Source organism: Heliangelus exortis, chromosome Z (assembly GCF_036169615.1).
Source record: "Heliangelus exortis chromosome Z, bHelExo1.hap1, whole genome shotgun sequence".
Classification (NCBI taxonomy): domain Eukaryota; kingdom Metazoa; phylum Chordata; class Aves; order Apodiformes; family Trochilidae; genus Heliangelus; species Heliangelus exortis.
The window spans coordinates 19,958,446-19,976,528 of record NC_092454.1 but is presented as its reverse complement, the minus strand read 5'-3'; the positions used below and the strand labels follow the sequence as shown (position 1 = coordinate 19,976,528).

Below are 18,083 nucleotides of genomic sequence, written 5' to 3'. Positions count from 1 at the left end.
AAAAAAAGTATATTTTTTGCTATGAAAACATTTTTAGAAGGTGGTGGTGTTCTAGCTGAAAGGAGACTTGGAGACTTCATAATTATTTTCTGTGCTTTATAGAAGAATAGCATAGAATGCATAGAAAGTAAAAGCCAAATTTTAGAGAAATCAAACCAATTGCTTGCCTGAAGCAAAAAAAAAATTCTTCTTTCTTTTCTAAACTTTTTTTTTAATAAAATGGTTTACAATAAACATTTGTGGGTTTTTTCCACTGTTTTTTTTTCCTGCTTTTTCTTGTTACTGTCTTTATTTGCTACTAAATGTTACAGAAATGTAACATCAGTTCTAATGTCTTCTTCCCCTTTTTAATGATGACAAGGTCTTGATAAGTACCTAAACGAGTAAAAAAGCAAGTCTTCCTTCTATCCTGCCTGTTTCTTCACATTTTCTCTGTGAGAAACAACAGTTAAATTTTTAAAAATCCACTTTTGATATGTTCTTAAAAATCAGTGTTTCTGATATTCCTACTGTTCTTACCACTTCTTCCATTAATACTAGTTTTAGCTCTTACAATTTTTAAATTTTTTTCCTCTTCTATTTTAAATGTGCAGAGCTCTTAGGACTTGACAAAGTACTCATTTTTCAGGTAGGGAAATGGAAGTACTCAAGGGGATCAAATGATTCACTCTGGGTGACTCATCCAGCAAAAACAGGCTTTTCTACCTCTTATGGTGCTTCATTCCTGCAAAGGGAAAAACAAAGAAACAAACAAACAAAACCCAACTACTTACAACAACAAAATACAAGAAAAAATTACCAACACACACATACAAAATAAACCAACCAACCAACAGCACAAAAGAAGAATCAAAGGATATTCTGACAGTTTATACACTGATGTTGCAGTCTTCTTCCCATAGCTGCCTGGGTGCCCCTGCTTCTGCTCAGGTTTTCTCCTTGAGAGCCAAAGACCTTGTCTTTGAGTTCTACTGTAGAACAGCAGGGCAGACAGGGTGATGGATGGTGAGTTTACAGTGGTACCAGCTAGGGAGGGCACATAACCACACAACCACATCTGTTGTCAGTTTAGCAGAACTTTGTACATGGAGGTTGAATTTTACTGAAAAGAAAGGCTTGAAAAGTACTTCTTATCTGGTGAAACTGTTGATTCTTCTGAGAACACTTTACGGGATGAAACATCCAGATGTCAGGGGATAGTTGGGAACAAAGCTTATTCCCAAAGCAAACAATGCTACTGTGACCTTTTTTTTTCAGCTGTAGGGACTGGTACTAGATGCTGGCATTTCTCCTTCTCTGTCTCTTGGATTGCACATTTTGTAATGTGTGTTATAATTACTTTCTTGCCACCAGCAATGTTGTGTGCTGTCCCAGTTTTAGATATGACACCAGTGTCAAGAAAACAGACTTTTGGAATCAAGTGTATGAACAGCTTTTTATGCATGAAGTAAAATAAAAGATCCACAGTTTTCCCTGAAAATGCAAAATTACATAATTCAAAAGATGCTGTAATGCATTTTTTATTTATGTAATGTGTTTTGGTGTTTTTTTATTTGGTTTGGTTTAGATTTCTATGATGTTTGCTTTTTGATTTTGTTTTTGTTTGGGTTTTTTTATTGGTAAACAGATGGCATTTTAATAATTTTATTCCAAGAAATTCTGGAGTTCAGTTGTTACAGTTTCACCAAACTTTGCAATGTTTTTGGTAGTTCAAACATGTGATCCTTTGTTGTTGGAGGGAGGGCATGCAGAAAGGATGAGGAAAGACAGCACATTTTGCCTGGTGGAGAATGCCAGCAGAGGAGTGGTTCCAGCAGGGAGGATGGTTGGTAGACAGGCACAGCAATATGCAGCTAGTCTGCTCCCCTCCTAGATTCTTAATGTGGAATCAAGCACAAAGTTCATGCTCTGTCATTGGCTTGCACTTACAGATAACTGTAATTTATGAGAAAAGCTTGACCTGTCCTTGAATGTATTGATACTTCTATAGATACATATTTCTGTGTAGTGCAGGCTGAGTTGTAAATATAATTAAAACACTTTGATATTGCTTTGTGAAGAGAATATTTGATTTTGTTTTGCAGTATGCAATGATTTTTCACAGCTTTGGCTTGAAAAAGAAAAAAGTGTATTTTTTCCAGTTTCAACCCTCTGCATTGAATCTGCTTCCAAGTTTGCTTAATACTTGAAAAAATGCCTTTTTACAAGTAATGAGAGTAAACTGATATTTCTGTTACTACATTCCTCCACAGCAAAAGACTAATTTCTTTGGTAAGACTTGCTTATCTTAGTTCTGTGTGTGGCATTTAAAGTTGGTAGCAGCTAGTGTTTTGTTTTTAATTCTTTCTTGTCAGTTTGTGAATAGTTCTTGAGAACTTCTGCTCATTTAGGGTATGTTGCCAAATGTTGTGGAATGTTAGAGAGGTTTGGAGAATGTTGGAGAATATTCCTGAATATTCTCGAAGAGATAGGAGGTATGACCCCCTTACTATGCCCAACCCCATGTTTGGGAGGCCAATTAGATCGGCCCATACTCCGGTGCTACCTGCACCAGGGATTCGCTGTGCTACAGGTAAACACACCGGGTGTCCAATAAAAAGTTATGTTGGTGGCAGGGGTGTGGTCACGGAAGTACTATATAAGCGAAAGTTGCTGCGCAATAAACCACAAGTTCGTTTATCAACCATATTGGTTGCACACATTTTCTTTGCCGCTCCCGCAACCAAATGAGTATTGTTCAACATGTATAGTAATTTTACAACTCAATATGCTATTGTTAATAGTTAGAACACTGTATTAATAGCTTTACAGCTCTTACATTATAGCTTTTTCTTTCAGTTCAACAGTCATGTGCCTGATAGGGATGATACAGTGGCTAACAGAAAGTTCACAGACAATATAGAAGCACAAGATTTTAGTGAGAGTATGCTTATATTATGATAGTAGTTTCTGATAATGAGACTATGAATGAGATGTTCCATTTAACCAGAAGATGAGGTTAATCAAACTTGCATTATAACCAAACCAGAATGTGCATTTGTTCATCTGTATACTAACCTGCAACACTGCATTAGAAAACAAACCTGCAACATTGCATTTGAAGACTGAAATTTGTGATGGTTTATCTGTAGTGGCTGTAGATAGTGCTACTGTAGGCTGAAAAAGAAAACTACAGAAAAGCAATCAGAAAGACAAGGTTTTAGAGAAATCAGGCCATGTCTCCAACATGTGCATGAATATATACACAATATCTTCATATCCACATTATTATTATTGAGAAGCACAAAAGATTTATGATTGACAGCTTTATGATTGGCAACTTTGATTTAGTCCTGTGCATAAATAATTTGCTAAAGACTTTACTTGTATGATTCCATACTGTTTTTCATTCACTGAGTGCATAGAATGAATGTAATTCAATTTATGAGATATTTGATATCCTGTTATTTTCTCACTTCTTGTTCTATGGCCACATGCTTTATTGGCATCCTTCTGATCAGAACTACTGGAAAAGCAGCTCTGGCACTTTCATTGGCTTTTCTATGGTGTTCATCACTGTAATACTTTACTATTTCTCAGTGGTTAATAAATTATTTTTATTATCACCTGTGCTGTATGAGGATGTATTGTCAACCTTACCCAACATAAGGAGATTAAATTGAAAGTATTCTCTAAATTTAGGGTCCAAAATTAGATGTCTAAGACTTTGGCTTTTTATCTCCATGTCATATAATGATGCATGTATTCAGAATATAATTCTCATGACAGGATGAGTGAATGCTGAAGGGCTGATAGACTGGGGGCTATCATTTTTACATGCTTGTTCTTACCTCCCTCCATTGGCATTCGTATTTGGCCACAGATAGAAACATGGATCTGCTGGACCTCTAATCCATTCAGTGGCTGCTCACATATTCTGAATTAATCCTTGCTTACAATTGGGATGTTCACATGGCTCAAGCAACAGCTGATCAAAATGGCTTATGATAAAGTTGGTCCATGCTCAATTGTGCAAAAGACTGCATAATTATGAGCTAGGTGATACCAAGGGATGCAACCTCTTGTCATGAAGGCAGAACCTCCTTGTTCTTTGTAACTCCTATGCAGCATCCTCTAGAACAAGAGTATCCAGGAGTAACCAGGACTACTTTTTCTTGTAGGCTTCTGTATAGGGTGCTCTTTGCCAAAGATCTCTGCCACTAAGTGTAGGGTGTATGTAACCATACCTTCTGTGACTGTGCCAAGTTTTAATCATCATTGTTGCTATACATGATGATTCCTCAAGAGGATGTGTTTGCCAGCACTGGGGAACATTTATACCTATTTTCTGGATTCTCTGTGCTTTTATCAGTGCTATAGGTATTGATTGAAAGTATTACATCTCTGAGGAACTATTTCTTTTCCTACATGCTTGCTTTATCACGTCACTAATTCAGAAAGAATGTAGAAGCAATTTGGCCGCTTATAATAATGGCATCTGACTGAATTCACAGAAAGAGCAGGCTTATCTGTTTCACTGAATTGGAGTTGCCTTTTCTGGCTACAGTCCACTTCTCAACCATGATCTTACATTCATATTTATAGTTTAGTTTTTCCTGAAAAAAAGGTGTTCCACTAACACCATAAGGGGGCTGCATTTTGATTACAATAAACCAGTATGCTTGATGGATGGTTTGCATAGTTTTATAAATTTCTAGATAAAAATTTTGAAATTTATTTCATTTTAATACATTTAAAATAAGAGAAAATTAATAGCAATGTGAATTACAGTAAATACATGCTATATAGTAAAACTCAGTGCAAGTTGATTTTGTATCTCGCTGTCTAAATAGTGTTCAGAAAAGTAGTGCTGCAGAAAAGGAAGTGGGGGTAGTTGCATAAAAACTCAGGCTGGAAAGAAAAGCAGTGTTGCTCTACAATTCTTTGACTAAATTAGGAAAAGGGATTTTTATAAAAGAGCTTGAAGATACTTCGATACTTAGAGCTCAGAGATAAGGTACCTTAGAGAAAATAAATGTAGAGAACATTATGGAATTATTTAAGTGAATGGTGACAGGTGGACAGTAATTAAATAATGACAATAATAAAGTGGAGAACCATCCATCCTGCTGAGACTGCACTCCTGGAAAGGCAGAGGCAGTGGCAAGGCCAGCAGCAATTGGAGCTGGGCTGTGGCTGGGACCAGCCAGCTGTTGGGATGCTTAGTAGCACCCCCAGAGTCACTGCACAGTCTTTCTCTGGATTAAGTAGTTGTATTTTTCAGCCTTCTTTACTTCCCATTATTCAAAACAGTTCCACTTTTTCAATATTTTCTGCAGATTTCCTCTTTCAGACCTCAAACTGCCTCAACAGTTGGGAAAACGATTAATGTCTGGTGGCTTTTTTTTACTATCTAAAAATGGGGACACTAGTCTCAGTAGAATTAGTAGATTGGAAGAACCATACTAGTAGAACCCTGAACAGGTTACCACAATTCTTGGAAATTATTTAGAATTTTTTTTCTCTTGCTTTTTTTTTTTTTTTTTTTTTTTTTTTTGCATTTTTGTTAAACTGCAATAAGACATCTATTTCAGCTTCAAAGAATCTGTTATTCTTGAGCATCACATTAGTAGGAAGATGTTCATTTGCAAGATGCAAGTTCGGAGTATAAAAATGGACAAGTGAGGGACAATCCTTTTTTTGAATAAAGGATAAAAGTAGTCACAACAAAGATTCCCGGTACGGCTGAGTGCAACATAAGGTTGCATACCAAATGCACACACCATCTAAGTATAATTAAGACTAATGAGGCAATATTATGAAAAGTACATCTTGAATGGTATGTGAGGAGGTCCAACAGGAGGAGGAACCAACAGAGGTTCAAGAGGTCCAACAATATGGAATGGTCATAATAGAAATCTCCTTGCTTGGAAACTTAACAAAATATCAAAGTTTGTTTAGAGAGCTCAGCTACATTTCCTAAGATGCTCTTTAAAAATCATGAGATAGAAACTCCAATACATAGTTGGAGTTGTTTCGGTAACATGTTGGAGCTGACAAACCATTTTGTTTCGGTTTATTTTTTGTCCTAAACATGTTCTATTTTGCTATTATTTGGTTTCTAATATTAGTATTAAACCTTGTTATGCTCTAAATGTTTCCAAAAACAATAATGCCAACAGAAAAAGCCAAGTTCTGCTGCTAAAAGTGATTTTCATTAAATATCTCGTTTTCTTCTGCAGTTTTGATACTGGAAAATCTATTCATACCACTTCTAAAAATGGAGTTAATCATAGGGCTCACTTGCTGAATTGCTTAACTGGAAAACCAAAGACATAACTGAGTAGTTGGCTTGAACTCTCCACTGGTACAAGAATCAGATGTTACTTTTAATATAGTTTGCTTACAATTCAGTGAAAATATTTTTAAGCAATGGAAGGCAAATGTTTTCATTAACTTTGCTACAGAGAACATAAAAATACCAGGTCACATATAAAAAATTTTTGCTTCAAATTTAAAGTTGATATGGTATTCCTTCTAAAATGTCAGTGTAATTATTTCTCTTTCCTCCTCCCCCTCATTTTCCTGAGGTCATTAATTTTTTCTAGGTATGTGGGAAGAGATAGAAAGGAAAATTGATGGAGAAAAACAGATGTAGTCTCTTCTGCATTACTGGGTAGACACTGTCAGAAATAAAATATTTTGGAAAGTTTTGAGCAGAGAATTAATAAAAGAAATAAGGCCAAAGTCAGTTCAATCTAATACTCTAGTAAATTAATAAGCAATAAAAAGCCCAAGAGACCCCAAGAGACTTCATACAGAAATAAAGTTCTTAACCAGTCTAATTAATGCATGTAAAGTGTGTCTAAAATCAGTATTTCACAATGATATTATGATAATTACTTGGTGTATTAGCAAATCCTTAGTTAAATTTACAGCAGAATCCCATGAATTCACCAAATATATTTTGTGTATAAAGTACCTACCTAAAATGCATCAGCGAAAATCCAGTTCCTATTAGCAAATAATGTCTGTTCTAGAGGAAGAGATTTTTGTCTCTGTCTTAATTTATTCCTTGCACTGCCTTCTCTGACTGAGAGCTGTAGAAGTAATATAACAGGATCAGTGTTTACCTCACACAAAATATTGTCTAACGACATAGTATCTCAGGAGTCTCTGTACATCTTTTGAGGAACTGAGGGCATGATTTCCACAGTAACTGAAATGGTGTGTCCTACTAAAATAACATAAAACTAATGCAAAATAAATCCATCACACCTCAGAAGGAAATTTTCCATTTTCCTGCTTTGATCTGAGACACGAATATTTTCAATATACAATAATTATTGCACACGAGGTCTAAAAGCACAACCCACTGTTCCTTACCCTGGGCTTTAGTACCGAATGATTGCAGAGACAGGCACACTGTGGCCTTTGTCTACAACCCTCCATACCCATGCTGTGTCCACCAGCCCAGGTGATCCACTGCTTTTTACTTTTAGAACAATCCAACTAATAGATTCAGATTCTGCATTTGAAGGAACCATCCATTTCTCCCCTTTCTCAGGTAGCTACAGACACCTCCTCCAGCATCCTGTCCTTGGGCAGAAGTGATAAATAATCTATCTTTTCCTTTGAAATGTAAATAAAGTTTTATTACCCTGCTTTTGCTTTAAATAAGACCCTACCCAAAGGCAAATACCACATTAGCTCTTCTGTGATAATTTCAGTGAATTACAGATGTTACAACAAACACACCTGTTCAGTGTAATGGTGGGATTGTGATTTCAGATGAAAATAAAGGACAAAACTCTGGGAAGTAAGGATGTTACAATATGTAGGTAGGTTTTAGCACAGACAGCTGGCTGGAGAGATTGCTTGACACTGGGAAGATGTGTCAAGCATCATTCCTCTGTTAAGTTTAAACATGGTCTTAAACAGCAAGACTAATTTAGCCCTTAATTCTCTCCCTCTCCAAATCCCTCCCTATCCCAAGAAAGGATGGGGTGAAGGTGGAGGGAGACTTAAAGAAAATTATTAGAAGTGTAATCTATATTCTTAAAGTTGCGTAAATTTGTCATTTTGGGGTGGCATTTATTTCCTTCCTTCTTCTGTTGCTTACTTCTCTAAAAACAAACAAACAAAAAACAGAAACAAGCAACCAAAAAGCTACAGGATTAAACTGCTAAACTCTCCGTAACAAGGAGGATCAGCACTTATGCTGCCTTAATTACAAGCTCTTGTGCATATTCATTATAATGACATTACTCCTTATGTAAATAAAAGCTGTATTTTGTACACAGCTCTTCCCCTTTTTTCTCTTACAACCTTGCAGAGAGTAGGAGAGCATTATTTAAGGACTCAGAAAGAAGTTCAGACGTTTTTTTTTTCCTGTGAAAGAAGCTGTGAAGACTGACAGTGAAGCAGTTCTGAGGAGATCCAGCATCCAGAACCTTTCCTGACTTGGCCACAGATTCCTACTCCTCCCTGCAGTCAATCATAAATAATCTTCCTTGCTTGTGATATTATTACTTCCTGTCCTATTTTGAGCACTTGGAAGTGCAGCCATGAAAATTTACAAGTTGCTTTCACCACAAGTTGCTTTCACTCTTTCTCAGTACAGATCCTGGATGATACACAGCAGGCAAGACATGCAAATAGCGTGGATAACCAAAAAAGGAAAAAGAAGCTGCACTTTAATCTCATGTCATGTTTGTCATCAGTGAACACTGAATAAGGCTCCAAGGATAAGCAGTATCCACTAATGTCATAAAACATCTTGTTAAAATGAGCAACACAAAAGTTGCTGAATTATCACTGCCTTTTCTTAGCTTCAGTATCTCTGGAGTTGCACCAAAGCTCTTTGAACACAGAAAATTCTATGACTTGTGCTATTCCTGTCACTTGAAGAAGCTGAAGTTTTCATGCATTGTGCAATGCACCCACAGCAGACTGCAGGACAAATGTGGAAAACATTGTCTTTAAATGGCCACTTTCTGCCTGTGAAACAACAGCAAAGCAGTTCCAGTGCCTTCAGTATCGACTTTCATGCTTCTTCTTTCCTTTCCAAAGGACAGTCTCCACCAAAAGTATGAGGAGGCTGAGGAACATTCTAGTAAGAAAAGAGCTTCTGGTTATTTGATGGCTAATATTAAACATACCCTTTTAAATTCACAGTATATTCTTCCTGTGACTTAAAACTTCACAGGAGCAGAAAGCTAAGTATGAAGCAACCACAGCTGACTTTCTGCAATTTTTGCCAAGGCAAAACATTTTTTTTCAGTGTATGCAACAAGAAAGAACAAACAACTAGTATGAAAATTCACAATTCTTCATTCCTGAATCTCTGTTCATTTGGTAGAGTGTGATCATCATTGCCATTTCTTGTAAATGAGACTTGTGATTTAGCCAAAGAAACAATTTATTTTATCTTGAAAGTGTTAGCAAATGCCTCAGAAAGTAAGAGCTAAACAAGACACCTAACTGCTGTAGCCTTTCAGAAACTTTTTAATGTAAGCATGTTTCTGGCAAGCCAGTGATATATTTTCATCCCCCTGCGACTGTAGAACTGAACTTTTTTTTTTTTTTTTTCTTTATATATATTTACATAAAACACACATAGGTTGAGCAGTACAATCCAAATACTATCCAATAAATTGGACCTTTCATTACTTTTGTCACCCATCTAGTGGGCACAGCACAGTATAACAGGATGAAATTTCCTTCACAACAGCCATGTGCAAGTCTGGCACATACTTGTGATTATCTGGTGGTGCAAACCACAGGGCCTCTCCCAACTGATGAAACAGCAGCTTTATCTAATAGACTTCTAAATTTTAAAATAAATATTTTTTGTAATCTGACAGTGAAGTCATTCATAGAAGACCACCACCTTAGTTTCTGACTGGGAGAAATATGACTGGTAATAAAATACTCATATGCCCACGAAAGGTAAAAGAAGATAACAAATTTAATCTGCAATCAAAGCCATATATTCTTTTAAAATACTTTTTAATCAGTTGAATTATTAAGCCCACTGTTAAAGAAATCAATTTAATAGTCACTTAATGCTTTTACCTTCATTTATTTCTGTCCCACTTCTAACTTTCACTTTGGACAACTCAGACAAGGTTATGTGTATTTGAAATTATAGTAATTGCAAAAGTTAGTCTTACTGAGCACAGGAGTAGACAAGCCTCCTCTGCTTTACTTAAGATTCTATGAAAGATCCACTTCTTTGACCTCAATAAAAACAGCCAAAACATAAAGATGGTGTGTTGTTTAGGTGCTTGTGTGCTCTTCCAGCTATTTAAACATTATTTTATCTAGGCAGCGAAACAGAAGTATTGGGAAATGTGGACATGATGAGCTCAGAGCTGTTTTAGACTCTTTACTGGCAATGTATCTTGTTCTGTAATTTTCAGGAATTCAGACTCAAAAGATACTGGCTGCTAGTGAGTAACTGTGGTCATACTAGTAGTAATGGCAATATGATTACTAATTTTTGGCTCTATACACTGCAAAGGATGTTTTACTGTAGCATTCATGGTATCTTACCCTTCGATATTTTTTTGTAAACAGATCTCACAACAATCACTAAAATGCCATGAATAGGAAGAGTCCAAGATCATCCAGCAGGCTGGTTGGCAGAACTCTTGTTTGATGTCCAACCACTTAAGCTTTGTTAGCTTGAGACTGATAATATCATAGTAGTAGAACATTTGAGGACACACAAGAAAGTATTCAGGCATAATAAAAAAAAAAAATACAATTTGTGAAAATAATTGTTCTGAAAACTACAATGAAAAGAGGGTTAAATTGTTGAACTCTCTTACAGTTTATTTAATAAATTTTTCTGAAAAAAATTGCCATATTAGCTTTCTACACTTAAACTGCAAATAGTGAACAGAATATGTCCAGCTTATCAATGACACAAGGAAGGAAAGCATGAAACCAAGGTCTATTGTCTTCCAGGTAATATGCGTCTCATGTCAATATGGCCTGTGAAATTTTGGCAAATATTTTTTCCAAAAATTTTGCCAAATAGTACCTGCTGTGACAGCTGCACTAGGCTGAAGTCTAAACAACTGACTAATTTACATACTAAATATTTTCTCTTTTGCTGCCATTATATATAAATGAAAATTGGTGCATGCCCTTCACATTCACACTCTTTCCAAATGAGCACTTGAGATGCATTCATTGCAAATATATATTATGATGCTAACACTTACCAACGTTTTAAAAAGTCATGTTAAAGATCCTCTGTTCATCCCTGATTTCTTTCCCTAACAGATTTTCTTCACATTTGTTCTTTTTGGTTATCAGCAGCGTTGAAGTATATTTCCTGTGTGCTTTGTTTTCTGGCTTACCGGTAGACTTTACCAGGTCTTTATTTTCCCATTATTATTAAGCACTTATTATTTATATTCCCATTATTATTAAGCAATAACCTCATGATAAATTTGTCAGAATAGAGTATTACTTTCAAAATTCTTATGTCAATGGGATTAATCTGTTTCTCCTTTCTTTTTGCAGTTTTGATGTAGACAATGGTACATCGTCGGGACGAAGTCCCTTGGATCCCATGACAAGCCCTGGATCAGGACTAATTCTTCAGGCAAATTTTGTCCACAGTCAACGTAGGGAGTCTTTCCTTTACCGTTCAGACAGTGACTATGACCTTTCTCCAAAGTCCATGTCCAGAAACTCCTCCATTGCCAGTGATATGTAAGTATATTCTAAAAAGCTTTTAGTCTGTGTTTTGTCTTAAGATTTTTCTAGCCACAAAAAAAATTTATTTTAGAAATCAACACCAGTAATCACTTATCCTATGAAAGTCATTGGCAGTTGTTTATTTCTTTAAAGAAAAAATGTACTTGTTTCTGCAGTTTTCTAAAAGCAAGGATATAAGGAGAGTGTACTTGATGTGTTTATGCACTGTAGTAGCCTTGACAAAACAGTGAAGACAATCAGTACTGGTATATCAAAACACTAAGGAGAATTCTGCTTTCCTGGCTATGAATTACTTTCAAGTTAAGCAAACTCAGTTTCGCTTTCCTAATGTTTTTAAGAAAAAAGATTCAATTTTTTTCTCACGAGTTTTGTTTATTTGGGGTTTTTTTGTTTGTTTTTTTAGATAAAAGATTGCCAACTGGCAGAAATTAATGAATTAATTTAAGAGAGACAAAAATGATTCAAATATTCTTTTAACTAAATGGTGGAATTTTATTTAAAGGCCTTTGTAAAGTTATTCTATCCTCTCTATATGCTGTGACATTTCTATTTTCTGCTAGTGGCATACTTTTCAAGGATGTGTAAACTACAAGTTTCAAGGGTAGTAAAAGTCAGATGCCAAACACTGTTTATTTGTAAAACACTGTAAACATGTTTAATATCCTATCTTCTAGTCACTTGTAAGTAGTAGAAATTAAGAATAATTTTTTTTGTTTGCCTTAGTGCTTCAAATTTCACTGCCAAGTAGGTTTTTATGGTTCAGTTATAAATCATTAAAATAAAGGATCAGGCTTGCAAGAGTCCCTTAGAGAGAAAGGAAGACTGAAGCCTTAAAAACAAAATATTAACATCCAAACTGTTCTTTTAATTAGTCAAAATCCTACCAAAAGCCTGTTTTAAAAAGTCAGTATATACAACACACAAAAAAAAGTTTTTGCTAATAAGGAGTGAAATTTCACCTTATATAACTTGCATTCATTATAATTACACACTCCTATTACCAGTTTGTATAACATTACTGAAAATGTTGATAAATCCCTCTAGATATAGCTCTTTTCATACTGAATTATCAAAATGAGAAAACTTTACATAGAGTTTGTATAAGGTCCATACTTCACTTAAGCTCTGTAGATTGAAGGACTTGGTAAGCCTTTTTCCCAGTGTGATTAATTTTGTTTGAGACAAAATAGTGAGAAAAAGACCAATCCACCTTGCCTTGTAAGAAAAAAAAAAAGGAAAATATCTTTTTACTTGCATATATGACTCTCTTCAAACAAATCTTCCTGGCAGATAACCTTTCATTTAGATGGAAAAGAGACAAGCTTAAGTGTGGCACTTGGTCAGGGATACCAGTTGGAAAGGCTGGTACATTCAGGGGGGCAGTCGAGGTCACCGTGTTGCTTGGATGAGTCATTTCAATTAAGAATTTGATTAGCTCTCCATCCTTAAACTCATAATGCACTACTGCATTTCCTAGAATTCTGGGTAATATTTGAGGACATGGCAGTAAATTGGATAAACAATTGAATTACTGAAACACTGAGCACAATTTTTCCCTCATGTATTTGTATCAATTCTGCCTTTCTATAGCTTCTTAGAACCAATCTGAGTTCAAACTTTATTGGACTTTACATCTGGATAGGTTTTTTGAGTTTCCTGTCACAGAGAAGCTGCTGTACTAAAAAGGTAAATATTGCTGCCACTGTTTGGGATGGGAGCACAGTAGGAAATGTAAATGGCAAGTTCTTTTAACCATGGAACATGGCCTTCTCCTAGAGGGCATGCTGATTGTATTTGAACATATCTGTAAACCTTGGGTCCACATTTATAAAAAATAATACAAAATAAAATAATCCTCTCTCTGAATAATAAAACCCAAATAAAGATTACTTTGGAACAACAGATCCTCTGTAGCCTGATAAACGTGGATGCTGACATGCAGAGATTTGGATTGTTTTGTCAGGGTGAATAATGTCCTTCAATAGCTGGAGCAATTTTTACAGGATTTTTAATTTATGTGGGTATTGTTTTCCAAAATGAAACCAAAATGATCTGTAATTTTGCAAACAACAAAGAATAATAGAATTATTCTAGCTGCAACAATTGGCTTAAATAAAATCAAATGCACATTAGACATTAGGAAGAAATTCTTCACTGTGAGGGCGGTAACACACTGGAAGAGGTTGCTCTGGGAAGTTGTGAATGCCCTATCCCTGGAAGTGTTCAAGGCCAGGATGGGTCCTTGAGCAACCTGGTCTAGTGGGAGGTGTCCCCACCCATGCAGGGGGGTTCGGAACTAGATGATCTTCAAGGACCCTTCCAACCCAAACTGTTCCGTGGTTCTATGATTCTATGAAATTCCAGGATAGGGAGTTCTCTTATTATTTGGTGACTGGCACGTCTGGTCGTGACCTGAAGCTGCTAATAGGCTAAAATATCACTTTGGCTGACACGTGGAAAAACTGCCAGGAAAGAGAATTTTTGAGGTAGGCTTGCATACATGTTACTGAGTTCTTGACAGTCTGCTCAGATTTTTTAAAAATTGCATTAAATTCAATCTGGATCAGATTCATAAAGGGAGTGTGCTTTATAAGACTGTCAGACAAAGGTGGCAAACCTGAACAGTTAATAAGGTTCACTTGAGCCTTTAATATGCTGATTAAATCTTGAAATGAAGCTATATTTTCCCTCCAGAACAAGAAGGCAAAATCCTAGACATACATCCAGTAAGGCCTGGATTGATTAATAAAATGCTGTGAGTATGCAATCTGAAGTAACAGAGGGGAAAAAAACAAACACCTTTCTCTGAAAAACTCTAGGAAAGCAGAAAAGACATTCAATTATTGAGCAAAGTAATTGCACCTCTGTTTAACAACTTAGAAATAATTGTCTTTCCAGATAAATTGTCATTGAAATTCCTTATGATTTTTGAGATTATTTTATCAGACTCTGTGATTTTTCTCTGAAAAGAGACAGTGAAACTTCAAAGTAAAGCGTACTTTAAAAAATCTTTTAAGATGCCTTTTCTGTGTGTTCCAGCTTAGAAATACTTTTAGTGGAAAAAAAAAAAACATTAAATTGCTTGATATATATTTATCCTTGGAAATAATTGTACTTACATGTCTTTTTGAAAAATAGACAAATATTTTGCTTCACTGTCATTTGCTTTTTTGTTCTCAAAATCTTTTAAATTGAAGAAAACTTCAGCAGCTTAAATTAAGCTAATGTTTTAGAAACTCAGTGTTTTTTGAGTTATAAATGAAACCATTTTGAAGAAAAAAACAGAGTGTCTTTTCCAGTTGCTTGGCACGTTTCACAAATGGAATCCAAGCCAAAGAACTCCATAATATCCAGTTTGCTTAAATTTAAACAATAGGGTTGTGCTAAATTGTGTTGATTGGGAGATCAGTTATGCTACACACAGAACAAGCTTGTTTTCACATTGAGAAGTCTTTTGATCTGACTTCTACATGAGATTCTGAAGTGTTCTAATGTTCCTCTGTATTGTTAAGGATTTATTTCTTTTTTTGTGAAAAGAAAGTTGATTTTATCTTTTGTTCAGATAAAACTTATTTTATGTCTAAATGCTAAGACCTTATCTTTTTCCAAACATAAATCTCAGTTGTTAAATGCATCACTTCCCCTTCAAACAGTTTGTCAGGCATTTTACTCCCCTCCTCTGGAAATTATGGGTGTTTCAAAAAATTGGCAAGTTATTGCTCCTGTGCTAAACAAAGCAGACCGAATTGCTAAACATCTTCAGTCAAAGCTGATGCATTATTATAAAGGTGGTACCAGAATTCATTCTTAGCTGATATTTCAGCTACTGCGCAACACCACTCAACTCTGGGCTTGCTTCACAGATCTTCAAGAGAGCGGAGGGACAATTGGTGTGGCTTTGTGTTTGTACACGTGCACATGCAATACTGGTGGGATTGCAATCCAAGGGTGGGAGAAGTATGGAGTAAGGAGAGCCTTGTAAAGAGGGACTCAAATGCTTTCAGGGATGATTCTCAGACTCTTTTTCTAGCTCAGTGATCACCTACATGCATAGGCTGAATTTTATGTCACAACTCAGAACATTAGTTCTTCTTTCACCCCTCAGGGAATAAACTGTATGCTTGCGATGGCATTAATGGTGTTATATGCAGAGTTCGTTCCCTTAAAATAGAATAACTGAAATTCTGCTTTGGTGTACTTGGAGTCTTTTTATTTCTTCTCATAAGCATACACTAAGGGGCCTATGAGTTTGGCCCTTTTTTCTAAACCTTGAAGCTGAAATAATCTTCCTGTGCCTGGCTGTGAGCAATCTTGCAGGCTGGGAAGTTACCTTGAGGATGTGCAGCTTGTAGGAGCTTGGCTCTCCTTTCTTTTAGAGAAGAAATCTGTAAGTCTGCATCAATAAGAGAGTCGTATGGAATATCGTGTGCTTCTTCTTCAGAAGTAACATAAGCATGTGGAGAAGAGACTGGTTAAAAAGCAGTTTAACTTGATATATATTACTTTCATTTGCAGCAAGCTAAGAATTTATATGTTTCTGCTAATGATTTTAATCAGTTTAATCAAAACTGATTAATATTAGTTCATCAAGCTTCACTAATTTGAGTACTTTCAGTCAGGTGTGCACACCCACTCATCATTTTTCTCTAACCTGAGCAGAAAACAAAACCTATCCTTTAGTCAATGACACTTGTTTGTTTTACAGCCTTGCGTAGATGATTTCTGTTGTATGAGCAGTCCAACAGCAGCACTGCTGAACTGGCCTAGACTCTTGATGAAGTTCAGCTCTCTTCTGGTTCAAAGTTCTATATCCTCTGGCTGAATCCAGGCCCTCCTTCATCACACAAACAAAATCCCGCCACTGCAGTAGCTTCATTTCTCTTGCTATCACCTCAGAGACCACCAAGAAGACTGGCTTCTGATTTTAAAAGGAAAACCACCTACACCAGTCAAGCACTCTGGTGTCAGCTCTTTAGAACTCAATAGTTGTCTTAGTAAAGTCCAGTTGCTCAGAGGTCTGCCATTCTTCAGTCATTTAAATGATCTGCTGTATAATGGTAGGATTAAAGCATTAGGCTTGGTGGCTTTTGGGGGCAATATGATACAGGTTATTTCTTGAGTTGTCCTCTATTTTCATATCTTGCACATTATGCTGGCATCCTTGTGTGATGGCCCACTAAATCAGTATTTACATGATCTCTTCAGGCAGATTGTCCAAGTCAGGTGTGTAACTGCAGACTCTCTGGGAAACATTTAAGCTTCATGAGCAAGGAAGTAGTTGAGTCTGACACAAGAGACCTCACTATTCCTTGAATTCTTTCAAATGTATACTTCCATGGGAGATGGGAGATGCCTGATCTTAATGGCATACTGTATGGAATGAGGAAAAACAGTAATACTTCCTGTTCTTTGAGTTAATCAGGTGATTCTGATTCCAGCCCATCTAGCAATCCTGAATGAAGTGTCTGAATTTGATGGGTCTTGGTTCAGATCAGCATAACTGAGATTAATATCTCCCAGAAAAAGTCTCTTATTTCTAGTCTAGTCTACTCAAAAACATACACAGCATGCTGATATTGTGCTGGTGGTACACGATAAGATATATAGGTAATGAGGTAATACTTCCTGATACTGCCTGGGTAACATCTCAGAATACTGTTTTAGAAACACCTTGGTATTCACTGGTTTTTTACAGTCCCTTAGTCTCTAATGGACGTGATCATTCTACCTTTCTAAGTACTGAGTGAGCTCCTCACCTTACATGCTAATGCAGCTTAATTGTAAGTAAGATTGTAATTTGGATAACCTGACACTGGTGTCTTCAACAGATCAGACTCCAAGTATTCAAAGACTTCTTTCAAACCTAATAAAGTATATATTCAGCAACTGGGGTGCTAAAAAGTTGTCATGAAAAGTGTAAAAAATATGCATTATGTCTAGAAAGCTCCAGGTACATTAGTTTATCTTGGTGTGCTTTAGGTATGTGTAATAACCCACAGTTGGTTTGATCTGTCCTTTGGATCTCTGATCACAAAGCAGCCAAGTATCATTTTCATTTTCTTCATCAACGTGCCATAGAAGAGTTATTTAATTTGTGCTCCATATAAAGTAGCCAGTGTGTCTGGAAACACATCTGCAGTATTTGCTAGTCAGATTTACACTGGAGAATTTTTTTCCCCTTTGGTATGTCTTCCTAAGTCTACCTTGCTTAGATAGATACTCCAAGTTATCTACCTATCTATCTATCAATCATTAGCCTTTTTTTTGTCTAGAATAATGAACTTTACAGTGGCCTCTCTGAGCCAGTCTTCTTTCATCCCATTAAACTCAATTGAAGTTAAGTATATTGAACTCTTCAGAAACCCCAG

General features: G+C 36.0%; 1 protein-coding gene across 2 annotated transcripts in view; it reads left to right on the top strand.

The window, feature by feature from the left end:
* Positions 1-18,083, top strand: part of PDE4D (phosphodiesterase 4D) — a 336,349-nt gene that overhangs the window by 216,270 nt on the left and 101,996 nt on the right. For both annotated transcript variants that reach the window (XM_071731608.1, XM_071731609.1), the window contains exon 2: positions 11,518-11,709. In XM_071731608.1, coding sequence (XP_071587709.1) covers positions 11,518-11,709 — 192 coding nt within the window. The remainder of the gene's footprint in view (positions 1-11,517; positions 11,710-18,083) is intronic.